The sequence below is a fragment of the Cydia amplana genome, chromosome 20, assembly GCF_948474715.1.
Source record: "Cydia amplana chromosome 20, ilCydAmpl1.1, whole genome shotgun sequence".
NCBI classification, from domain to species: Eukaryota; Metazoa; Arthropoda; class Insecta; order Lepidoptera; family Tortricidae; genus Cydia; species Cydia amplana.
The window spans coordinates 9,834,791-9,853,207 of NC_086088.1; the positions used below are offsets into that span (position 1 = coordinate 9,834,791).

At 42.1% G+C, this 18,417-nt stretch overlaps 1 protein-coding gene across 1 annotated transcript in view; it reads right to left on the reverse strand.

Moving 5' to 3' along the window:
- Positions 1–541: 541 nt before the first annotated feature.
- The window catches only part of LOC134657744 (putative protein tag-53), an 81,905-nt gene continuing 64,029 nt past the window's right edge, over positions 542–18,417 (reverse strand). The window contains 4 exon segments of the mRNA XM_063513308.1: positions 542–626; positions 2,746–2,929; positions 13,551–13,656; positions 17,748–17,958. Of these exon segments, the coding sequence (XP_063369378.1) occupies positions 2,748–2,929; positions 13,551–13,656; positions 17,748–17,958 (499 nt within the window). The 3' untranslated portion in view covers positions 542–626; positions 2,746–2,747.

Here is an 18,417-nt window from a genome sequence, read left to right on the forward strand (position 1 = left end):
CAGGTATCAAATAAATAAACTAATTACATAATAATATTACCTATACATACACATGACTAACTTTGAATCCTTTAGCATTTGCAAAGTATTGAATATAATTTTCATTTCTCCCTGAACCTGTCAACAGTATACTTGTATACTTAAACGGTCGGCAACGCGCTTGTGACACCAGTGAAGCAAGCATCAATAGTACCGCAAATGCTACAATCCAACTTTGCGATGTAAAACTTACCAAAAGCACGTAAAACTAAAACTGTTGTCTACATATCACTTTTTCAATGTCATTTCACTTATACTTACTACGTACGTACGTACTTATAGAACACTTTCGATTCGGTACGGACGTGTGTAACACTTTTAAGTCGACACGGTGACGTTTGAAACACAACTCGACACGGTTGACGTATAACACTTTAAAGTGGACACGGTGACGTTTGAAACACAATCCACTCGACACGGGTGACGTTTGAAACACATTAAACTTGTCACGATTGACGTTTTAAACACTTTAAAGTGGACACATGTCATTTTTGGACACTTTAGTCGAGACGTTCGACGTATTGAGTATTGTTTGAGCACTTTATACACCGTTCACATATTTGTTATATACGTTGGTGTCAGTTGAGCTGAAAAAACAAAAGGTATTAATTTCAAAACTGTTACTTTAGCGAGATAGTAGTTTTATATAAAATAAAAAACTCATGCTCTGAAAGAGGGCCATTGTTGTTCTAAAAAGTGTGCAGAAAGTGATACGTTTCTGCACTACAGCATTTTACTGTCCAAGTACGATTTTTGAATTTTTTTACGATAAGATATTTTCAAACTGATTCTAAGGAGTCCTAACTCAATGTTGTGTTGTATTATTTACAGACTCGCCCACCGAGGGTTCCGTAGAAATTATTTTTTTTTATTTTTTATTTATTTATTTAGAAACAAACAGTCTCGTATTGCTACATTGGATACAATAGCATTTAGTAATTTTTTTTTTTTTTTTTAATTTATTTAGAACACAAACAGTCACATAATGCAAATGGATTTATAGTACAATGTAGTGTACTTAACATACTTAAGAAACAGACCTGGAGGTTTATTAATCAGTAAATAATGTTAACATACATAATAACCGTGGAAAGAAAAAGAAATTTGAAATTATGAACCATACCTATTTAAATTATATTTACCAGTCTTCAAAACAAACAGTATTGTGTGAAGTTATATAGAGGGTACGTACGTAGAAGATTGGAAAATAGGTTTAACATCAATTTCTAATTTAGTGTTATCGGATAAGACAAGTAGTCATCAATTTGTTTCACTGTTTGGAAGGTAGGACAATCAGAAAGTTACGTGTATACATTTTGTTACCTATTTAAAACAATTTTTAATATCTAAACTAATATTTAAACTAAAACAATTTACGTTTAAGTTCAATTTTGAGACTAGACAAGGAAGAGTGAAAAGGATCAATATCATGTAAGTGCTTATTAACATAACTAGGGACTCGTCTGAAAAAAGTGTGCCGAGAGTAATTCTTACGAGCAAAGCTGATATGAAATAGAGATCTGGAACGTAGGGGGAGGTGCGGACAACTGAAAGTGACTAATTCTAAGAGATTCGGACATTTTATTATTCCATTAAGAATTTTAAATAAGAACATTACATCTAAATAGTTTCTTCGGTTATAAAGGGAAGGAACACAAAAATGCTTCGCTGCTAACGAAGTACGTTCGAAATAATTGCCCGTTCTGTAACAGAGAGATTTTAGAAAAATATTTTGGACCCTTTCCAGGCGATCAATATGAACTTGATACTGAGGTGTCCAAACAACACAACCAAATTCAAGTATACTCCTAACAAAGGAATAGAATAAAAGTATTAAACGTTAGTATTAAATAGTAAATTAGTATTAAATAGAATAAAAGTAGAAAACGCTCGACACGTTCCACTCCGTACCGAGTAGTGTCATCAGGAGCTTGCGTTGACGGTGACGGACCGGCGAAGACTGGCAGATGCAGACGGCGCAGCGTTTTCGACTTAGAATACGTGAGTGACCCGTTAATAATATATTTAATATAGAAGTAGTATGTAGTAGTAGTATGTTGTAACATGTAGTAGTAGTAGTAGTATGTAGTAACATGTAGTAGTAGTAGTAGTTGTATATAGTAACATCATTTTATTTATTTATTTATTTTATTTATTCAGAACACATACAGTCATACATGATACATGATACATAAGGTAACACGTAGTAGTAGAAGTATGCCGTAACATGTAGTAGTAGTGGTATGTTGTAATATGTAGTAGTAGAAGTATGTCGTAACATGTAGTAGTAGATCTATGTTGTAACATGTAGTAGTAGTAGTATGTTGTAACATGTAGTAGTAGTAGTAGTAGTATGTTGTAACATGTAGTAGTAGTAGTAGTAGTAGTAGTAGTATGTTGTAACATGTAGTAGTAGTAGTAGTAGTATGTTGTAACATGTAATAGTAGTAGTAGTATGTTATAACATGTAGTAGTAGTAGTATGTTGTAACATGTAGTAGTAGTATGTTGTAACATGTAGTAGTAGTATGTTGTAACATGTAGTAGTAGTAGTATGTTGTAACATGTAGTAGTAGTAGTATGTTGTAACATGTAGCAGTAGTATGTTGTAACATGTAGCAGTAGTATGTTGTAACATGTAGTAGTAGTATGTTGTAACTTGTAGTAGTAGTAAGTTGTAACATGTAGTAGTAGTGTGGTGACGTACGGTCAGCGGCGCGCCTTGTGTTCCTGGTGGTGGCCCAGCGTGACGAGCGCGGAGGCGACGGCCAGCCCGCCCAGCGGCGGCGCGCGGCCCGTGCCGCCGGTCGGCAGCCGCACCAGCAGCGACAGCACGGCCGCGCGCGACCCCAGGCACGGCTCCAGCGCCACCGGGGCCGGGACACCCGCACCTTACAAATAAGTTGGTAATTGTTACATTTACCCCTTCAACGGACATTTTCAGCCGCTAAAGCTTTGGATTCCTCCGAAAACGGTGCCGTCATATTACGGCCGCTATATAGCGTTGACTGACGTCACTAGAACGTTGTCTATGTAAACAAGATGGCGCGGTTTCCTAGACGGCGTTACGTTACGTTGATTGTCAACGTAACGTAAGATGACGGCCGTCATGACCTTGTCGATAGTTTCGTGAACGTTTTATTAGATAGCGGTGACGCCATTTTGAATAAATGACACGAGATTTGAATAAATGATTCCGTACTACGATTATATTCCTCTTCTGATGATATTTCATCCTCCAAGTAAATTATAGATGATCAAGCAAATCTTGTCAGTAGGAAAAGGCGCGAAATTCAAATTTTCTATGGGACGTTATCCCATCGCGCCTACATTTTTCAAATTTGCCGCTTTGAGCTTGGTGGATGACGGTGTGTTATGACGCCGTGGTACTTTCCACATGTCGCCACCGTAAAGACGGCCGTCTTTTGCTGCCGCTATATGACGGCCGTCATATGACGGCACCGTTTTCGGAGGAATCCAAAGCTTAAGAAACACTGGTGGCCTAGCTAGCGGTAAGTGTAAAGCGGGCATTACATTATACAATTTGCAGAGCGCTAGCTGAGTTAGCGCACTAATTTAGCATAGTGTAAAGGCAGCTAGCCAGTGACCCAATCTAGTGCGATCGCATGTGCTCTGCCGCACTAGCGCTAACTAGCGCACTAGAACGCATAGTGTAAATGGTTTTAGCGCGCTTAGCGCTTACTGTGCAAGGTCAGTTGTCGGCACGCCACCGACGCACTCGAACGTATGGATGTTTTATTTATTGTATTTCAATTCAAAATGACGCAGCCACAGACTAGGGAACAGGAAGTACTGCTGAACATGATTGAACTTTATAAAGACATGCCCTTTTTATGGGATAAAAAACATAAAGATTACAATTAAAGATTTTTATTCGTGAAAATTGAACTAGACAACAGTGTTAAAACAATGCCAACTTTTTCATGTTTTGATGGTGCCATGATATACTAGCTCTGTTCGGAAGATGCGGTTCGATTTGAACGATGATCACTGCCGAAATGAAAATAAGACACTAACTAGCGTCTCTAGCTAGTGTAGTGTAATGAACAAGCACTTTTTTATCTCGCCTAGCGACACTTAATTAGCGCTCTGCAAATTGTATAATGTAATGCCCGCTTAAGGCCTGAGTGGACGCTCGAGTTGTGCGTGCAGCGGGGCGGGGCGTGCGGCGTGCATGTTAAACGAATGCAAGCGTATAGGAGCGGCCTTAGTGCACGCTGCTCAAATCACGCGTGAGCCCACAGCCACGCTGCACGCCCCGCCGAACGCTCCGCTTCGAGCGTCTACTCAGGCCTTACACGAGTGCGACTTTCAATTCGGAGGTCGCGGGTTCAAACCCCGGCTCGTAACAATGAGTTTATCGGAACTTATTACTATCATTTGATATTTACCAGTTGCTTTCGGTGAAGGAAAACATCTTGAGGAAACCGGACTAATCCCAGGCCTAGTTCCCCAGGAAAGTCAGATGGCAGTTGCTTTCATAAAAACGAGTGCCTATGTAAATTCTTGGGATTAGTTGTCAAGCAGACCCCAGCCCTGGTATCGCATTTTTATCGTCTGTCACCATGCCCGTCACGTTCTAAGTTCTAACAAATTTGTAAGTACGAAAGTGACGGGCATAGTGATAGTCGATAAAAATGGAACCGTGCTGAGCCCGCAGGCTCCCATGAGCCGTGACATAGAGAAAAAAATACATAGAGTGCTCACTCCATACATCAGTTTTAGTACCAAAAAGACTATTAGCATCTAGCATCGAGTAGCGGAACTATCAGTACTGCTACTTGACAATAGATGTAGCACCGACCGGAAAGTCTTATGCTGTTGAGATAAGACTTTCCGGTCGGTGCTACATCTATTGTCAAGTAGCAGTACTGATAGTTCCGCTACTCGATGCTAGATGTAGAAACTGAAATTAATAGTCTGAACTGATGTATGGAGTGAGCACTCTATGTATTTTTTTCTCTATGGCCGTGGCAAAATTCTTGGACAACGCTAGGAGGAAGAAGCTAGAGCCGCTAAAAGGGTCGGAGAAAAAACGTTATCTATCATACGTAATGGATTCAGTATTAAGAGCGCTCCCACAAGGAAAGTCGAAATAATGCAAAATTGATGATATTCCTCGATGACATTCAGTACTTTACGCTCATTATTAGAAATAATGAGTACTTGTTCCAGTAAAAGCGTCTTCTTATCTTTAGGAATTACTTTGTAAATATTAGAAAAAGGACTTATTAAATTAGTAATGATTTTTTTTCTGATGGTCGTTTCCGAAAAACCACGTCTAGTACTGAATTGTCAGCTCGTATTTGTAAATGTTGAGAAGTTTACTCTGGTAAAGCTGGCTATTTTGTATTACTAATACCCTGTACTTTAGGAATTACTTTTGACATTTTTCCTAAATACCTTTTAGAAAGAGAAAATCGAAGAAAAACAAACTCAATTTTCTCTCCGAAACAAGTGTCAATTCCTACGAAATTCTACTTAATATCGAAGTAATTTTCATACTCAAGCAATCTGCAGCGTTTGCTTATACTGTTGGTATACATTAGTGTTTATGAAATTCTACTATAATTTTTTGGCAATTTTTTGAAAACTTCTCTAATATTACCGATGACGCGCGGTCGTGAGCTCAGTGCCGCGGCAGAGCTTGTAGAGGTAGGACGTGTGTCGGTCGGCTCCGCACGTTTACAACGGCGTCGACGAGGTTTTTTATCGTTGTGTGCGGCAGGCGCCGTGTAAAATGCTATACTGTGTGCGTGACGCTGCGTGTAAACGGCGACTGAGAAACTTTGATCCTACTACTGTGTATTTGGTTTTATATAGTATAGTAATGCAACCGGACCGCATTAAAAATATTTGTAATGACCTGATATTTTATAGGTACTAAATGAAAAAAATGGCTGAATACAAATGTTTTTGATGACATCTCAGAATATACATATATAGGTCCACATCCACAGTATAGGAGTCTGATGATGGAGCTGGAAGGTGGTCAACGGTACCAGTCAACCACGCAACTAAACCACTTCGTGTTTGGGCTCGTTTGATTACTCTCAACGAGATCTTTGACACAAGATAGGACTCAGGGTCTGATGATGGAGCTGGAAGGTGGTCACCGGTACCAGTCAACCACGCAACTAAACCACTTCGTGTTTGGGCTCGTTTGATTCCTCTCAACGAGATCTTTGACACAAGATAGAACTCAGGGTCTGATGATGGAGCTGGAAGGTGGTCAACGGTACCAGTCAACCACGCAACTAAACCACTACGTGTTTGGGCTCGTTTGATTCCTCTCAACGAGATCTTTGACACGAGATAGAACTCAGGGTCTGATGATGGAGCTGCAAGGTGGTCAACGGTACCAGTCAACCACGCAACTAAACCACTTCGTGTTTGGGCTCGTTTGATTCCTTTCAACGAGATCTTTGACACAAGATAGAACTCAGGGTCTGATGATGGAGCTGGAAGGTGGTCAACGGTACCAGTCAACCACGCAACTAAACCACTTCGTGTTTGGGCTCGTTTGATTCCTCTCAACGAGATCTTTGACACAAGATAGAACTCAGGGTCTGATAATGGAGCTGGAAGGTGGTCACCGGTACTAGTCAACCACGCAACTAAACCACTTCGTGTTTGGGCTCGTTTGATTCGTCTCAACGAGATCTTTGACACAAGATAGAACTCAGGGTCTGATGATGGAGCTGGAAGGTGGTCAACGGTACCAGTCAACCACGCAACTAAACCACTTCGTGTTTGGGCTCGTTTGATTCCTCTCAACGAGATCTTTGACACAAGATAGAACTCAGGGTCTGATAATGGAGCTGGAAGGTGGTCAACGGTACTAGTCAACCACGCAACTAAACCACTTCGTGTTTGGGCTCGTTTGATTCGTCTCAACGAGATCTTTGACACAAGATAGAACTCAGGGTCTGATGATGGAGCTGGAAGGTGGTCAACGGTACCAGTCAACCACGCAACTAAACCACTTCGTGTTTGGGCTCGTTTGATTCCTTTCAACGAGATCTTTGACACAAGATAGAACTCAGGGTCTGATGATGGAGCTGCAAGGTGGTCAACGGTACCAGTCAACCACGCAACTAAACCACTTCGTGTTTGGGCTCGTTTGATTCCTTTCAACGAGATCTTTGACACAAGATAGAACTCAGGGTCTGATGATGGAGCTGGAAGGTGGTCAACGGTACCAGTCAACCACGCAACTAAACCACTTCGTGTTTGGGCTCGTTTGATTCCTCTCAACGAGATCTTTGACACAAGATAGAACTCAGGGTCTGATGATGGAGCTGCAAGGTGGTCAACGGTACCAGTCAACCACGCAACTAAACTACTTCGTGTTTGGGCTCGTTTGATTCCTTTCAACGAGATCTTTGACACAAGATAGAACTCAGGGTCTGATGATGGAGCTGGAAGGTGGTCAACGGTACCAGTCAACCACGCAACTAAGCCACTTCGTGTTTGGGCTCGTTTGATTCCTCTCAACGAGATCTTTGACACAAGATAGAACTCAGGGTCTGATAATGGAGCTGGAAGGTGGTCACCGGTACTAGTCAACCACGCAACTAAACCACTTCGTGTTTGGGCTCGTTTGATTCGTCTCAACGAGATCTTTGACACAAGATAGAACTCAGGGTCTGATGATGGAGCTGGAAGGTGGTCAACGGTACCAGTCAACCACGCAACTAAACCACTTCGTGTTTGGGCTCGTTTGATTCCTTTCAACGAGATCTTTGACACAAGATAGAACTCAGGGTCTGATGATGGAGCTGGAAGGTGGTCACCGGTACCAGTAAACCATGCAACTAAACCACTTCGTGTTTGGGCTCGTTTGATTCGTCTCAACGAGATCTTTGACACAAGATAGAACTCAGGGTCTGATGATGGAGCTGGAAGGTGGTCAACGGTACCAGTCAACCACGCAACTAAACCACTTCGTGTTTGGGCTCGTTTGATTCCTTTCAACGAGATCTTTGACACAAGATAGAACTCAGGGTCTGATGATGGAGCTGCAAGGTGGTCAACGGTACCAGTCAACCACGCAACTAAACCACTTCGTGTTTGGGCTCGTTTGATTCCTTTCAACGAGATCTTTGACACAAGATAGAACTCAGGGTCTGATGATGGAGCTGGAAGGTGGTCAACGGTACCAGTCAACCACGCAACTAAACCACTTCGTGTTTGGGCTCGTTTGATTCCTTTCAACGAGATCTTTGACACAAGATAGAACTCAGGGTCTGATGATGGAGCTGGAAGGTGGTCACCGGTACCAGTAAACCATGCAACTAAACCACTTCGTGTTTGGGCTCGTTTGATTCGTCTCAACGAGATCTTTGACACAAGATAGAACTCAGGGTCTGATGATGGAGCTGGAAGGTGGTCAACGGTACCAGTCAACCACGCAACTAAACCACTTCGTGTTTGGGCTCGTTTGATTCCTTTCAACGAGATCTTTGACACAAGATAGAACTCAGGGTCTGATGATGGAGCTGCAAGGTGGTCAACGGTACCAGTCAACCACGCAACTAAACCACTTCGTGTTTGGGCTCGTTTGATTCCTTTCAACGAGATCTTTGACACAAGATAGAACTCAGGGTCTGATGATGGAGCTGGAAGGAGGTCAACGGTACCAGTCAACCACGCAACTAAACCACTTCGTGTTTGGGCTCGTTTGATTCCTCTCAACGAGATCTTTGACACAAGATAGTACTGAGGGTCTGATGATGGAGCTGGAAGGTGGTCACCGGTACCAGTCAACCACGCAACTAAACCACTTCGTGTTTGGGCTCGTTTGATTACTCTCAACGAGATCTTTGACACAAGATAGGACTCAGGGTCTGATGATGGAACTGGAAGGTGGTCACCGGTACCAGTCAACCACGCAACTAAACCACTTCGTGTTTGGGCTCGTTTGATTACTCTTAACGAGATCTTTGACACAAGATAGAACTCAGGGTCTGATGATGGAGCTTGAAGTTGGTGACCGGTACCAGTCAACCATGTAACTAAACCACTTCGTGTTTGGGCTCGTTCGATTCGTCTCAACAAGATCTTTGACACAAGATAGTAGTGAGGGTCTGATGATGGAGCTGGAAGGTGGTCACTTGTACCAGTCAACCATGCAACTAAGCCACTACGTGTTTGGGCTCGCTTGATTTGTCTCAACAAGATCTTTGACACAACATAGTACTCACAGGGTCTGATGATGCAGCTGGAAGGTGGTCATCCCAGACACGAAGTGGTTTAGTTGCATGGTTGACTAGTACCGGTGACCACCATTCAGCTCCATGGCATCAGACCCTCAGTACTATCTTGTGTCAAAGATCTTGTTGAGACGAATCAAACGAGCCCAAACACGAAGTGGTTTAGTTGCATGGTTGACTGGTACCGGTGACCACCTTCCAGCTCCATTATCAGACCCTGAGTACTATCTTGTATCAAAAATTTTGCTGAGACGAATCAAACGAGCTCAAACACGAAATGGTTTAGTTGCATGGTTGACTGGTACCGGTGACCACCTTCCAGCATCATCATCAGACCTTGAGTCCTATCTTGTGTCAAAGATCTTGTTGAAATGAATAAAACGAGCCCAAACACGAAGTGGTTTAGTTGCATGGTTTACTGGTACCGGTGACCACCTTCCAGCTCCATCATCAGACCCTGAGTATCACCTAGTGTCCAAGATCTTGTTGAGACGAATCAAACGAGCTCAAACACGAAGTGGTTTAGGGGTCATCCATTAATTACGTCACACGTTTAGGGGAAGGGAGGGGATCAAGAAAATGTGACATGTTGTGACATGGGGGAGGGGGGAGTCACAAACATTGTGATGTCACTTTAGCCTCATCAGTAACCGAAAATTAATTTATATTTTTTTATTCGCTGTACAGTTAAATAATGAGATTTTGGATGTAACTTTCGTTGTGTTATAAAATTACTAATATTTATATGTCGGAGCGAGACACCAGAACGACATATTGCAGTGTTACAGTTCATAGCTTTAAATGCCTGTATAAAGTCGATTAGCAATGTTTGGCTACGTATTATTTGCTTGTAACGAAATAATAAAGTTGCGTAGTGAATAACGCCACCATCTATTGGCGTATTGTTGAACTAAAATGACAGGTAGAATGCTTTGGAACGTCAAGATGTGTATCTTGAGTGAACGTAGGCACGAGCAGGCAATTTTGTCGTTATGTTGGTAGACTGGTCAGGCAGGTTTACCAACTTGAATTGGAGGCGGGAGCGGTTGGCTCCGCCGCTGGAACTGGCTTCCTTCTTCTTGATCGGACCGCGCTAGAGATCGGACGTTAGCCAAGCTCGTGCCTAATTCGCTACGTTCCTGAAGGCTTATACCTGAAGGATTATTCTGAAAGCTTATAGATTCTCACGTTCTTTAACCGTTTAGCTAAGTGTTTTATTCCAAGTGTTATTTTGATTTCTTATGTGCCATTATAAGCTTACTTTTGTAAAATAAAGAAACTATGTGTTGTTTTGAAAAGATGTGTCCCGCCGAGTTTGTTGCCGGGTTAAATCTTCTCGGGTCAGAGGTGTAGGGTTGGAGCCGGTGTAGTTTGACTTAAATAAAGATTTGAACGATTTCATGTGATCTTTTTATTTTTATTGAATCCGATTCCATCGTAAGATCGTTTAGTTATTTTGATTATTTAGTACTGAAATATAGTAGACACTAGTATGGTTAACGAATCCGAATGTTTATTTCATGCACCGGTAGCATACCTACTATTTTGGCTGTAAAGTAATACATCGAGGTACCATGCCCACCACCCGCTATCAATAGCCCCACACAATTAGCCCCCCTCTCCCTCTTCGACATATATATCAAAAATATTTTTTTATTAAAAAAATTATGCCGAGTTAATATTGTCGATTTCGTTGAAAACAAAATTGCCTAAAATGTGACGTCACACCAGGGGGGTGGGGTTTGCAAAATGTGACCAAGTGTAACAAGGACGGGAGGGGTAAACAAACCTAGAAATTCGTGTGACGTAATTAATGGATGATCCCTTAGTTGCATGGTTGACTGGTACCGGTGACCACCTTCCAGCTCCATCAGCAGACCCTGAGTCATATCTTGTGCCAAAGATCTTGTTGAAATGAATAAAACGAGCCCAAACACGAAGTGGTTTAGTTGCATGGTTTACTGGTACCGGTGACCACCTTCCAGCTCCATCATCAGACCCTGAGTATCACCTAGTGTCCAAGATCTTGTTGAGACGAATAAAACGAGCTCAAACACGAAGTGGTTTAGGTGCATGGTTGACTGGTACCGGTGCCCACCTTCCAGCTCCATCATCAGACCCTGAGTCATATCTTGTGTCAAAGATCTTGTTGAAATGAATCAAACGAGCCCAAACACGAAGTGGTTTAGTTGCATGGTTGACTGGTACCGGTGACTACCTTCCAGCTCCATCATCAGACCCTGAGTATCACCTAGTGCCAAAGATCTTCTTGAGACGAATCAAACGAGCCTAATCATGTTACTACATGGTTGATTGGTATCCGTGACCACCTTCATCATCATCATCAGGCTTCATCATCAGATGCTTAGTACCAGCTCGTTTCTAAACCCTCGTTGATACAAATTAAAGGTTTTATTATATAGCTAAAATAGTTTCACTATACAACCTATACCATATGCAATGACGAAAAATGAAAATAAGCGAGTACCTAAGTAAGTACTTACGTATAATTTCTTTTTAGTAATAATGACCTACATAAGTATGTATACATAAGTGTGTAGCACTGGATTTAGTATTTTCGTACCAAATAACATTTTTAGGACTTTGATATTAAAGTACAGTTAGTGTTGTTATGGTTGATTTCAATATGCTTCACGATCGGATCAAGAATGTTTAATCCATCATTGTTAGTGCGACCGAGGGAAAATGCGGTGGAACGGATCGGCGTACTGAGCTCGCGGGGCCTGCCGCAGCGCGTAAAATACCTAAACTCGCTCATCCCCGAAAGGTAATAGCACTCTTAACATTATTTTTAATATTAATATACAAATACTATAGCTACCTATATAATATAACACAGATATACTATTACATTTACTTATTGTAAATAATTACTTATAACTAAATAAAACCAAAAATATAATATAAATAAATTATTACATCTATCAAAACACACCAACACTGCATTAAACTAGAAGAAGCGCTTTGTCACCTCCACGCTCTTTATATCCGTGTAAGTTCCGTATCTTATCTCAACCGAAACCCAGGTCCTTAGTAATTAATTGTTGTGTTTGTGTACGTCTTAATTTAATTTAATCATAATTATTATAATTTATTATGTAATTAGTTTTAAATATTTTAGATATTTTAATCACATATGGAATTTTTCTGGAATAAATTTATTTCATTCATTCATTCATTCATTATCTCTTATCTTATTACATACATTATCTCAGCTTTGGATTCCTCCGAAAACGGTGCCGTCATATTACGGCCGCTATATAGCGTTGACTGACGTCACTAGAACGTTGTCTATGTAAACAAGATGGCACGGTTTCCTAGACGGCGTTACGTTACGTTGATTGTCAACGTAACGTAAGATGGCGGCCGTCATGACCTTGTCGATAGTTTCGTGAACGTTTTATTAGATAGCGGTGACGCCATTTTGAATAAATGACACGAGATTTGAATAAATGATTCCGTACTACGATTATTTTCCTCTTCTGATGATATTTCATCCTCCAAGTAAACTATAGATGATCAAGCAAATCTTGTCAGTAGGAAAAGGCGCGAAATTAAAATTTTCTATGGGACGTTATCCCATCGCGCCTACATTTTTCAAATTTGCCGCTTTGACCTTGGTGGATGACGGTGTGTTATGACGCCGTGGTACTTTCCACATGTCGCCACCGTAAAGACAGCCGTCTTTTGCTGCCGCTATATGACGGCCGTCATATGACGGCACCGTTTTCGGAGGAATCCAAAGCTTTACTATGAACCAGCCGGTCCCGGCCGTAGCAACTACGCTCGCATTCCATTGCATGTTTTGTTTACTTATTAAGTTGAGTATTGATTTACCCGACAAAAAAAAGGTGTATTTAGTTTAATTTGTAAATTATTATTTAAGTCATTAATAAGTTAAGCGCTCACCGAAAAAATATGTATTTTGCATAAAAAAATAAGAAATTCTCGTGTAAGTGAATATTATGTATTCTTATGAGAAATAAAGATCTTTAAACCTACATTAAACACACAAATTATAATTACAGAAATATTTCATCACATATTCGGACCCTTGCCTAAACGCCTACAAAGTCCAAAAATCCAACAATTAAAAGGTAACTATATTTGTGACGTTCCACGGAAAAAGGTACCTTATGGCGACTAACGCTTACGCTGTTATTCACAGCGCTCCAATACGAATACCACCAACCGCCATATGGTACCTTAAACCGCGAGAAGTCACATTTTACTATAAAGTAACGAGTTTACTTACCTGCTCCACCTTTCTCCAGCTCTACACAGACTTGGCTGAACGGCCGCGACGCCATCTGCTCCATTTCCACGAAGAGTCGCTGCCGTCTTCTGTACAAGTCGTATTTCTGAAAAAAAGAAGCAAAATTAGTAAGGCTCAGTTCCCCAAAACACAATGCGTTAATAGGAATACGCGTCAACGTATGCATAATACCTGCGACGAGTGTCTAATTTATCTATGGTGTATTTAATTTATAAACGTACGGAGATATAAGAATTCCGATCTGGTATATTTTTTAAATGTACAGTCACCTGCAATAATATGTTACATAACGAAGGCCGCAAAAATATCTGACACGATCTTATTTGTAGAGCCATAAGAGCGTGTCTCATATGTTTGCGGCCTTCGAAGAGTAACATTAATTTATTGCAGGTAACATACAGTGAGAGAGTAACATTAATTTATTGCAGGTAACATACAGTGAGCTGCGAAGTGCTGTAAGTGCTGGTGGCTTAGCGGTAAGAGCGTGCGACTTGCAATCCGGAGGTCGCGGGTTCGAACCCCGGCTCGTACCAATGCGTTTTTCGGAACTTATGTACGAAATATCATTTGATATTTACCAGTCGCTTTTCGGTGAAGGAAAACATCGTGAGGAAACCGGACTAATCCCAATACGGGCCTAGTTTATCCTCTGGGTTGGAAGGTCAGATGGCAGTCGCTTTCGTAAAAACTAGTGCCCACGCCAATTACTGGGATTAGTTGCCAAGCGGACCCCAGGCTCCCATGAGCCGTGGCAAAATGCCGGGACAACGCGAGGAAGATGATGATACAGTGAGCTGCGAAATTGCACGGAGAAATTATGAATGAATTCATTAATAAAGTTACCATGCACTTTTGCGACTGATCATCGGCCACACTGTCCACCGATATCAGGAGCTCAAAACAGTGTCAGAAAGATGGCGGTTACTCCACCGACAAGAGCCAGGCTCTTAAGAATGATGATGATGAGAAATCATAAAATATCAGCACAAACCTGTTTAATCTTCCACAGTGCCGCAGCGACCAGCAGTAGCAGTAGGAAACACGACGAGAACGTGATGAAAAACTGCTGGAGATTCAGCTTCGGGTACTGCGAGAAGGAGATCTGTATCCACAGCGGCGGGCGGAAGTCGTACACGTATACGAAGAACGTGGTTAGAGTTACCTTGTCTATTATGGTATTAGATTCAGTAGAAACCATAAAATATCAGCACAAACCTGTTTAATCTTCCACAGCGCCGCAGCAACCAGCAGTAGCAGTAGGAAACACGACGAGAACGTGATGAAAAACTGCTGGAGATTCAGCTTCGGGTACTGCGAGAAGGAGATCTGTATCCACAGCGGCGGGCGGAAGTCGTACACGTATACGAAGAACGTGGTCAAAGTTACCTTGTCTATTATTGTATTAGATTCAGTAGAAATCATAAAATATCAGCACGAACCTGTTTAATCTTCCACAGTGCCGCAGCGACCAGCAGTAGCAGTAGGAAACACGACGAGAACGTGATGAAAAACTGCTGGAGATTCAGCTTCGGGTACTGCGAGAAGGAGATCTGTATCCACAGCGGCGGGCGGAAGTCGTACACGTATACGAAGAACGTGGTCAAAGTTACCTTGTCTATTATTGTATTAGATTCAGTAGAAATCATAAAATATCAGCACGAACCTGTTTAATCTTCCACAGTGCCGCAGCGACCAGCAGTAGCAGTAGGAAACACGACGAGAACGTGATGAAAAACTGCTGGAGATTCAGCTTCGGGTACTGCGAGAAGGAGATCTGTATCCACAACGGCGGGCGGAAGTCGTACACGTATACGAAGAACGTGGTCAAAGTTACCTTGTCTATTATTGTATTAGATTCAGTAGAAATCATAAAATATCTGCACAAACCTGTTTAATCTTCCACAGCGCCGCAGCGACCAATAGCAGCAGTAGAAAACACGACGAGAACGTGATGAAAAACTGCTGGAGATTCAGCTTCGGGTACTGCGAGAAGGAGATCTGTATCCACAGCGGCGGGCGGAAGTCGTACACGTAAACGAAGAACGTGGTTAGAGTTACCTTGTCTATTATTGTATTAGATTCAGTAGAAATCATAAAATATCTGCACAAACCTGTTTAATCTTCCACAGCGCCGCAGCGACCAATAGCAGCAGTAGAAAACACGACGAGAACGTGATGAAAAACTGCTGGAGATTCAGCTTCGGGTACTGCGAGAAGGAGATCTGTATCCACAGCGGCGGGCGGAAGTCGTACACGTATACGAAGAACATGGTCAAAGTTACCTTGTCTATTATTGTATTAGATTCAGTAGAAATCATAAAATATCAGCACAAACCTGTTTAATCTTCCACAGCGCCGCAGCGACTAATAGCAGCAGTATAAAACACGACGAGAACGTGATGAAAAACTGCTGGAGATTCAGCTTCGGGTACTGCGAGAAGATCTGTATCCACAGCGGCGGGCGGAAGTCGTACACGTATACGAAGAACGTGGTTAGAGTTACCTTGTCTATTATTGTATTAGATTCAGTAGAAATCATAAAATATCAGCACAAACCTGTTTAATCTTCCACAGCGCCGCAGCAACCAGCAGTAACAGTAGGAAACACGAGGAGAACGTGATGAAAAACTGCTGGAGATTCAGCTTCGGGTACTCCGAGAAGGAGATCTGTATCCACAGCGGCGGGCGGAAGTCTTACACGTATACGAAGAACGTGGTCAAAGTTACCTTGTCTATTATTGTATTAGATTCAGTAGAAATCATAAAATATCTGCACAAACCTGTTTAATCTTCCACAGCGCCGCAGCGACCAATAGCAGCAGTAGAAAACACGACGAGAACGTGATGAAAAACTGCTGGAGATTCAGCTTCGGGTACTGCGAGAAGGAGATCTGTATCCACAGCGGCGGGCGGAAGTCGTACACGTATACGAAGAACGTGGTTAGAGTTACCTTGTCTATTATTGGATTAGATTCAGTAGAAATCATAAAATATCTGCACAAACCTGTTTAATCTTCCACAGCGCCGCAGCAACCAGCAGTAGCAGTAGGAAACACGACGAGAACGTGATGAAAAACTGCTGGAGATTCAGCTTCGGGTACTGCGAGAAGGAGATCTGTATCCACAGCGGCGGGCGGAAGTCGTACACGTATACGAAGAACGAGGTCTATTATTGTATTAGATTCAGTAGAAACCATAAAATATCAGCACAAACCTGTTTAATCTTCCACAGCGCCGCAGCAACCAGCAGTAGCAGTAGGAAACACGACGAGAACGTGATGAAAAACTGCTGGAGATTCAGCTTCGGGTACTGCGAGAAGGAGATCTGTATCCACAGCGGCGGGCGGAAGTCGTACACGTATACGAAGAACGTGGTTAGAGTTACTTTATTATTGTTTTTGATTCCCTAGAAATCATAATCGTAGACCGAGTCGTGCGTTTTTGGACCAGGCCAAAGAGAAAATCAACGTAGTGACGTATCAGGAGCTAAAAACAGTGGCAGAGAAGAGGCGGTTACTCCACCGACAAGAGCCAGGCTCTTAAGAATAATGATGATGAGAAATGATAAAATATCAACACGAACCTGTTTAATCTTCCACAGCGCCGCAGCAACCAGCAGCAGCAGTAGAAAACACGACGAGAACGTGATGAAAAACTGCTGGAGATTCAGCTTCGGGTACTGCGAGAAGGAGATCTGTATCCACAACGGCGGGCGGAAGTCGTACACGTATACGAAGAACGTGGTTAGAGTTACTTTATTATTGTTTTTGATTCCCTAGAAATCATAATCGTAGACCGAGTCGTGCGTTTTTGGACCAGGCCAAAGAGAAAATCAACGTAGTGACGTATCAGGAGCTAAAAACAGTGGCAGAGAAGAGGCGGTTACTCCACCGACAAGAGCCAGGCTCTTAAGAATAATGATGATGAGAAATGATAAAATATCAACACGAACCTGTTTAATCTTCCACAGCGCCGCAGCAACCAGCAGCAGCAGTAGGAAACACGACGAGAACGTGATGAAAAACTGCTGGAGATTCAGCTTCGGGTACTGCGAGAAGGAGATCTGTATCCACAGCGGCGGGCGGAAGTCGTACACGTATACGAAGAACGTGGTCAAAGTTACCTTGTCTATTATTGTATTAGATTCAGTAGAAACCATAAAATATCAGCACGAACCTGTTTAATCTTCCACAGCGCCGCAGCAACCAGCAGTAGCAGTAGGAAACACGACGAGAACGTGATGAAAAACTGTTGGAGATTCAGCTTCGGGTACTGCGAGAAGGAGATCTGTATCCACAGCGGCGGGCGGAAGTCGTACACGTATACGAAGAACGTAGTTAACGTCACGTTGTCTTCGACACCGAAGGCGTGGTCGGATTTGGCGAATCTGTAATGGAAGGGTCTACGGTCAATTATGAGTTGGACTAAAATGCTGTAATTATTCCTGACAGATATTTGTCCCTGAGTCTTGGTTGTTTTCTATGTATTTATGTATTTGTATATTATATATATCGCTGTCTGTGTACCCACAACACAAGCCTTCTTGAGCTTCCTGTGGGACTTAGTCAATCTGTGTAAGAATGTCCTATAATATTTATTTAATTATTACCTAAATACAATGCGAATTTTCTTGTGGTGAGCATTCCAACTACACGTCTAGCGACTTTCAGAGGAGTTTGGGCCGAAGGGTGTCAAGTTCCGGCGGTTCTGCGGCCGGTTCCCTGACACTGCGTAATGACTTTTTATTTTTTTTAATACCTTATTGCTTTTATACCTATAGTTCGTTTTATTAGCATTAGAAAAAAAGGTAAACTATTTTGACGTGTCTTTTTATTGAATAACACTT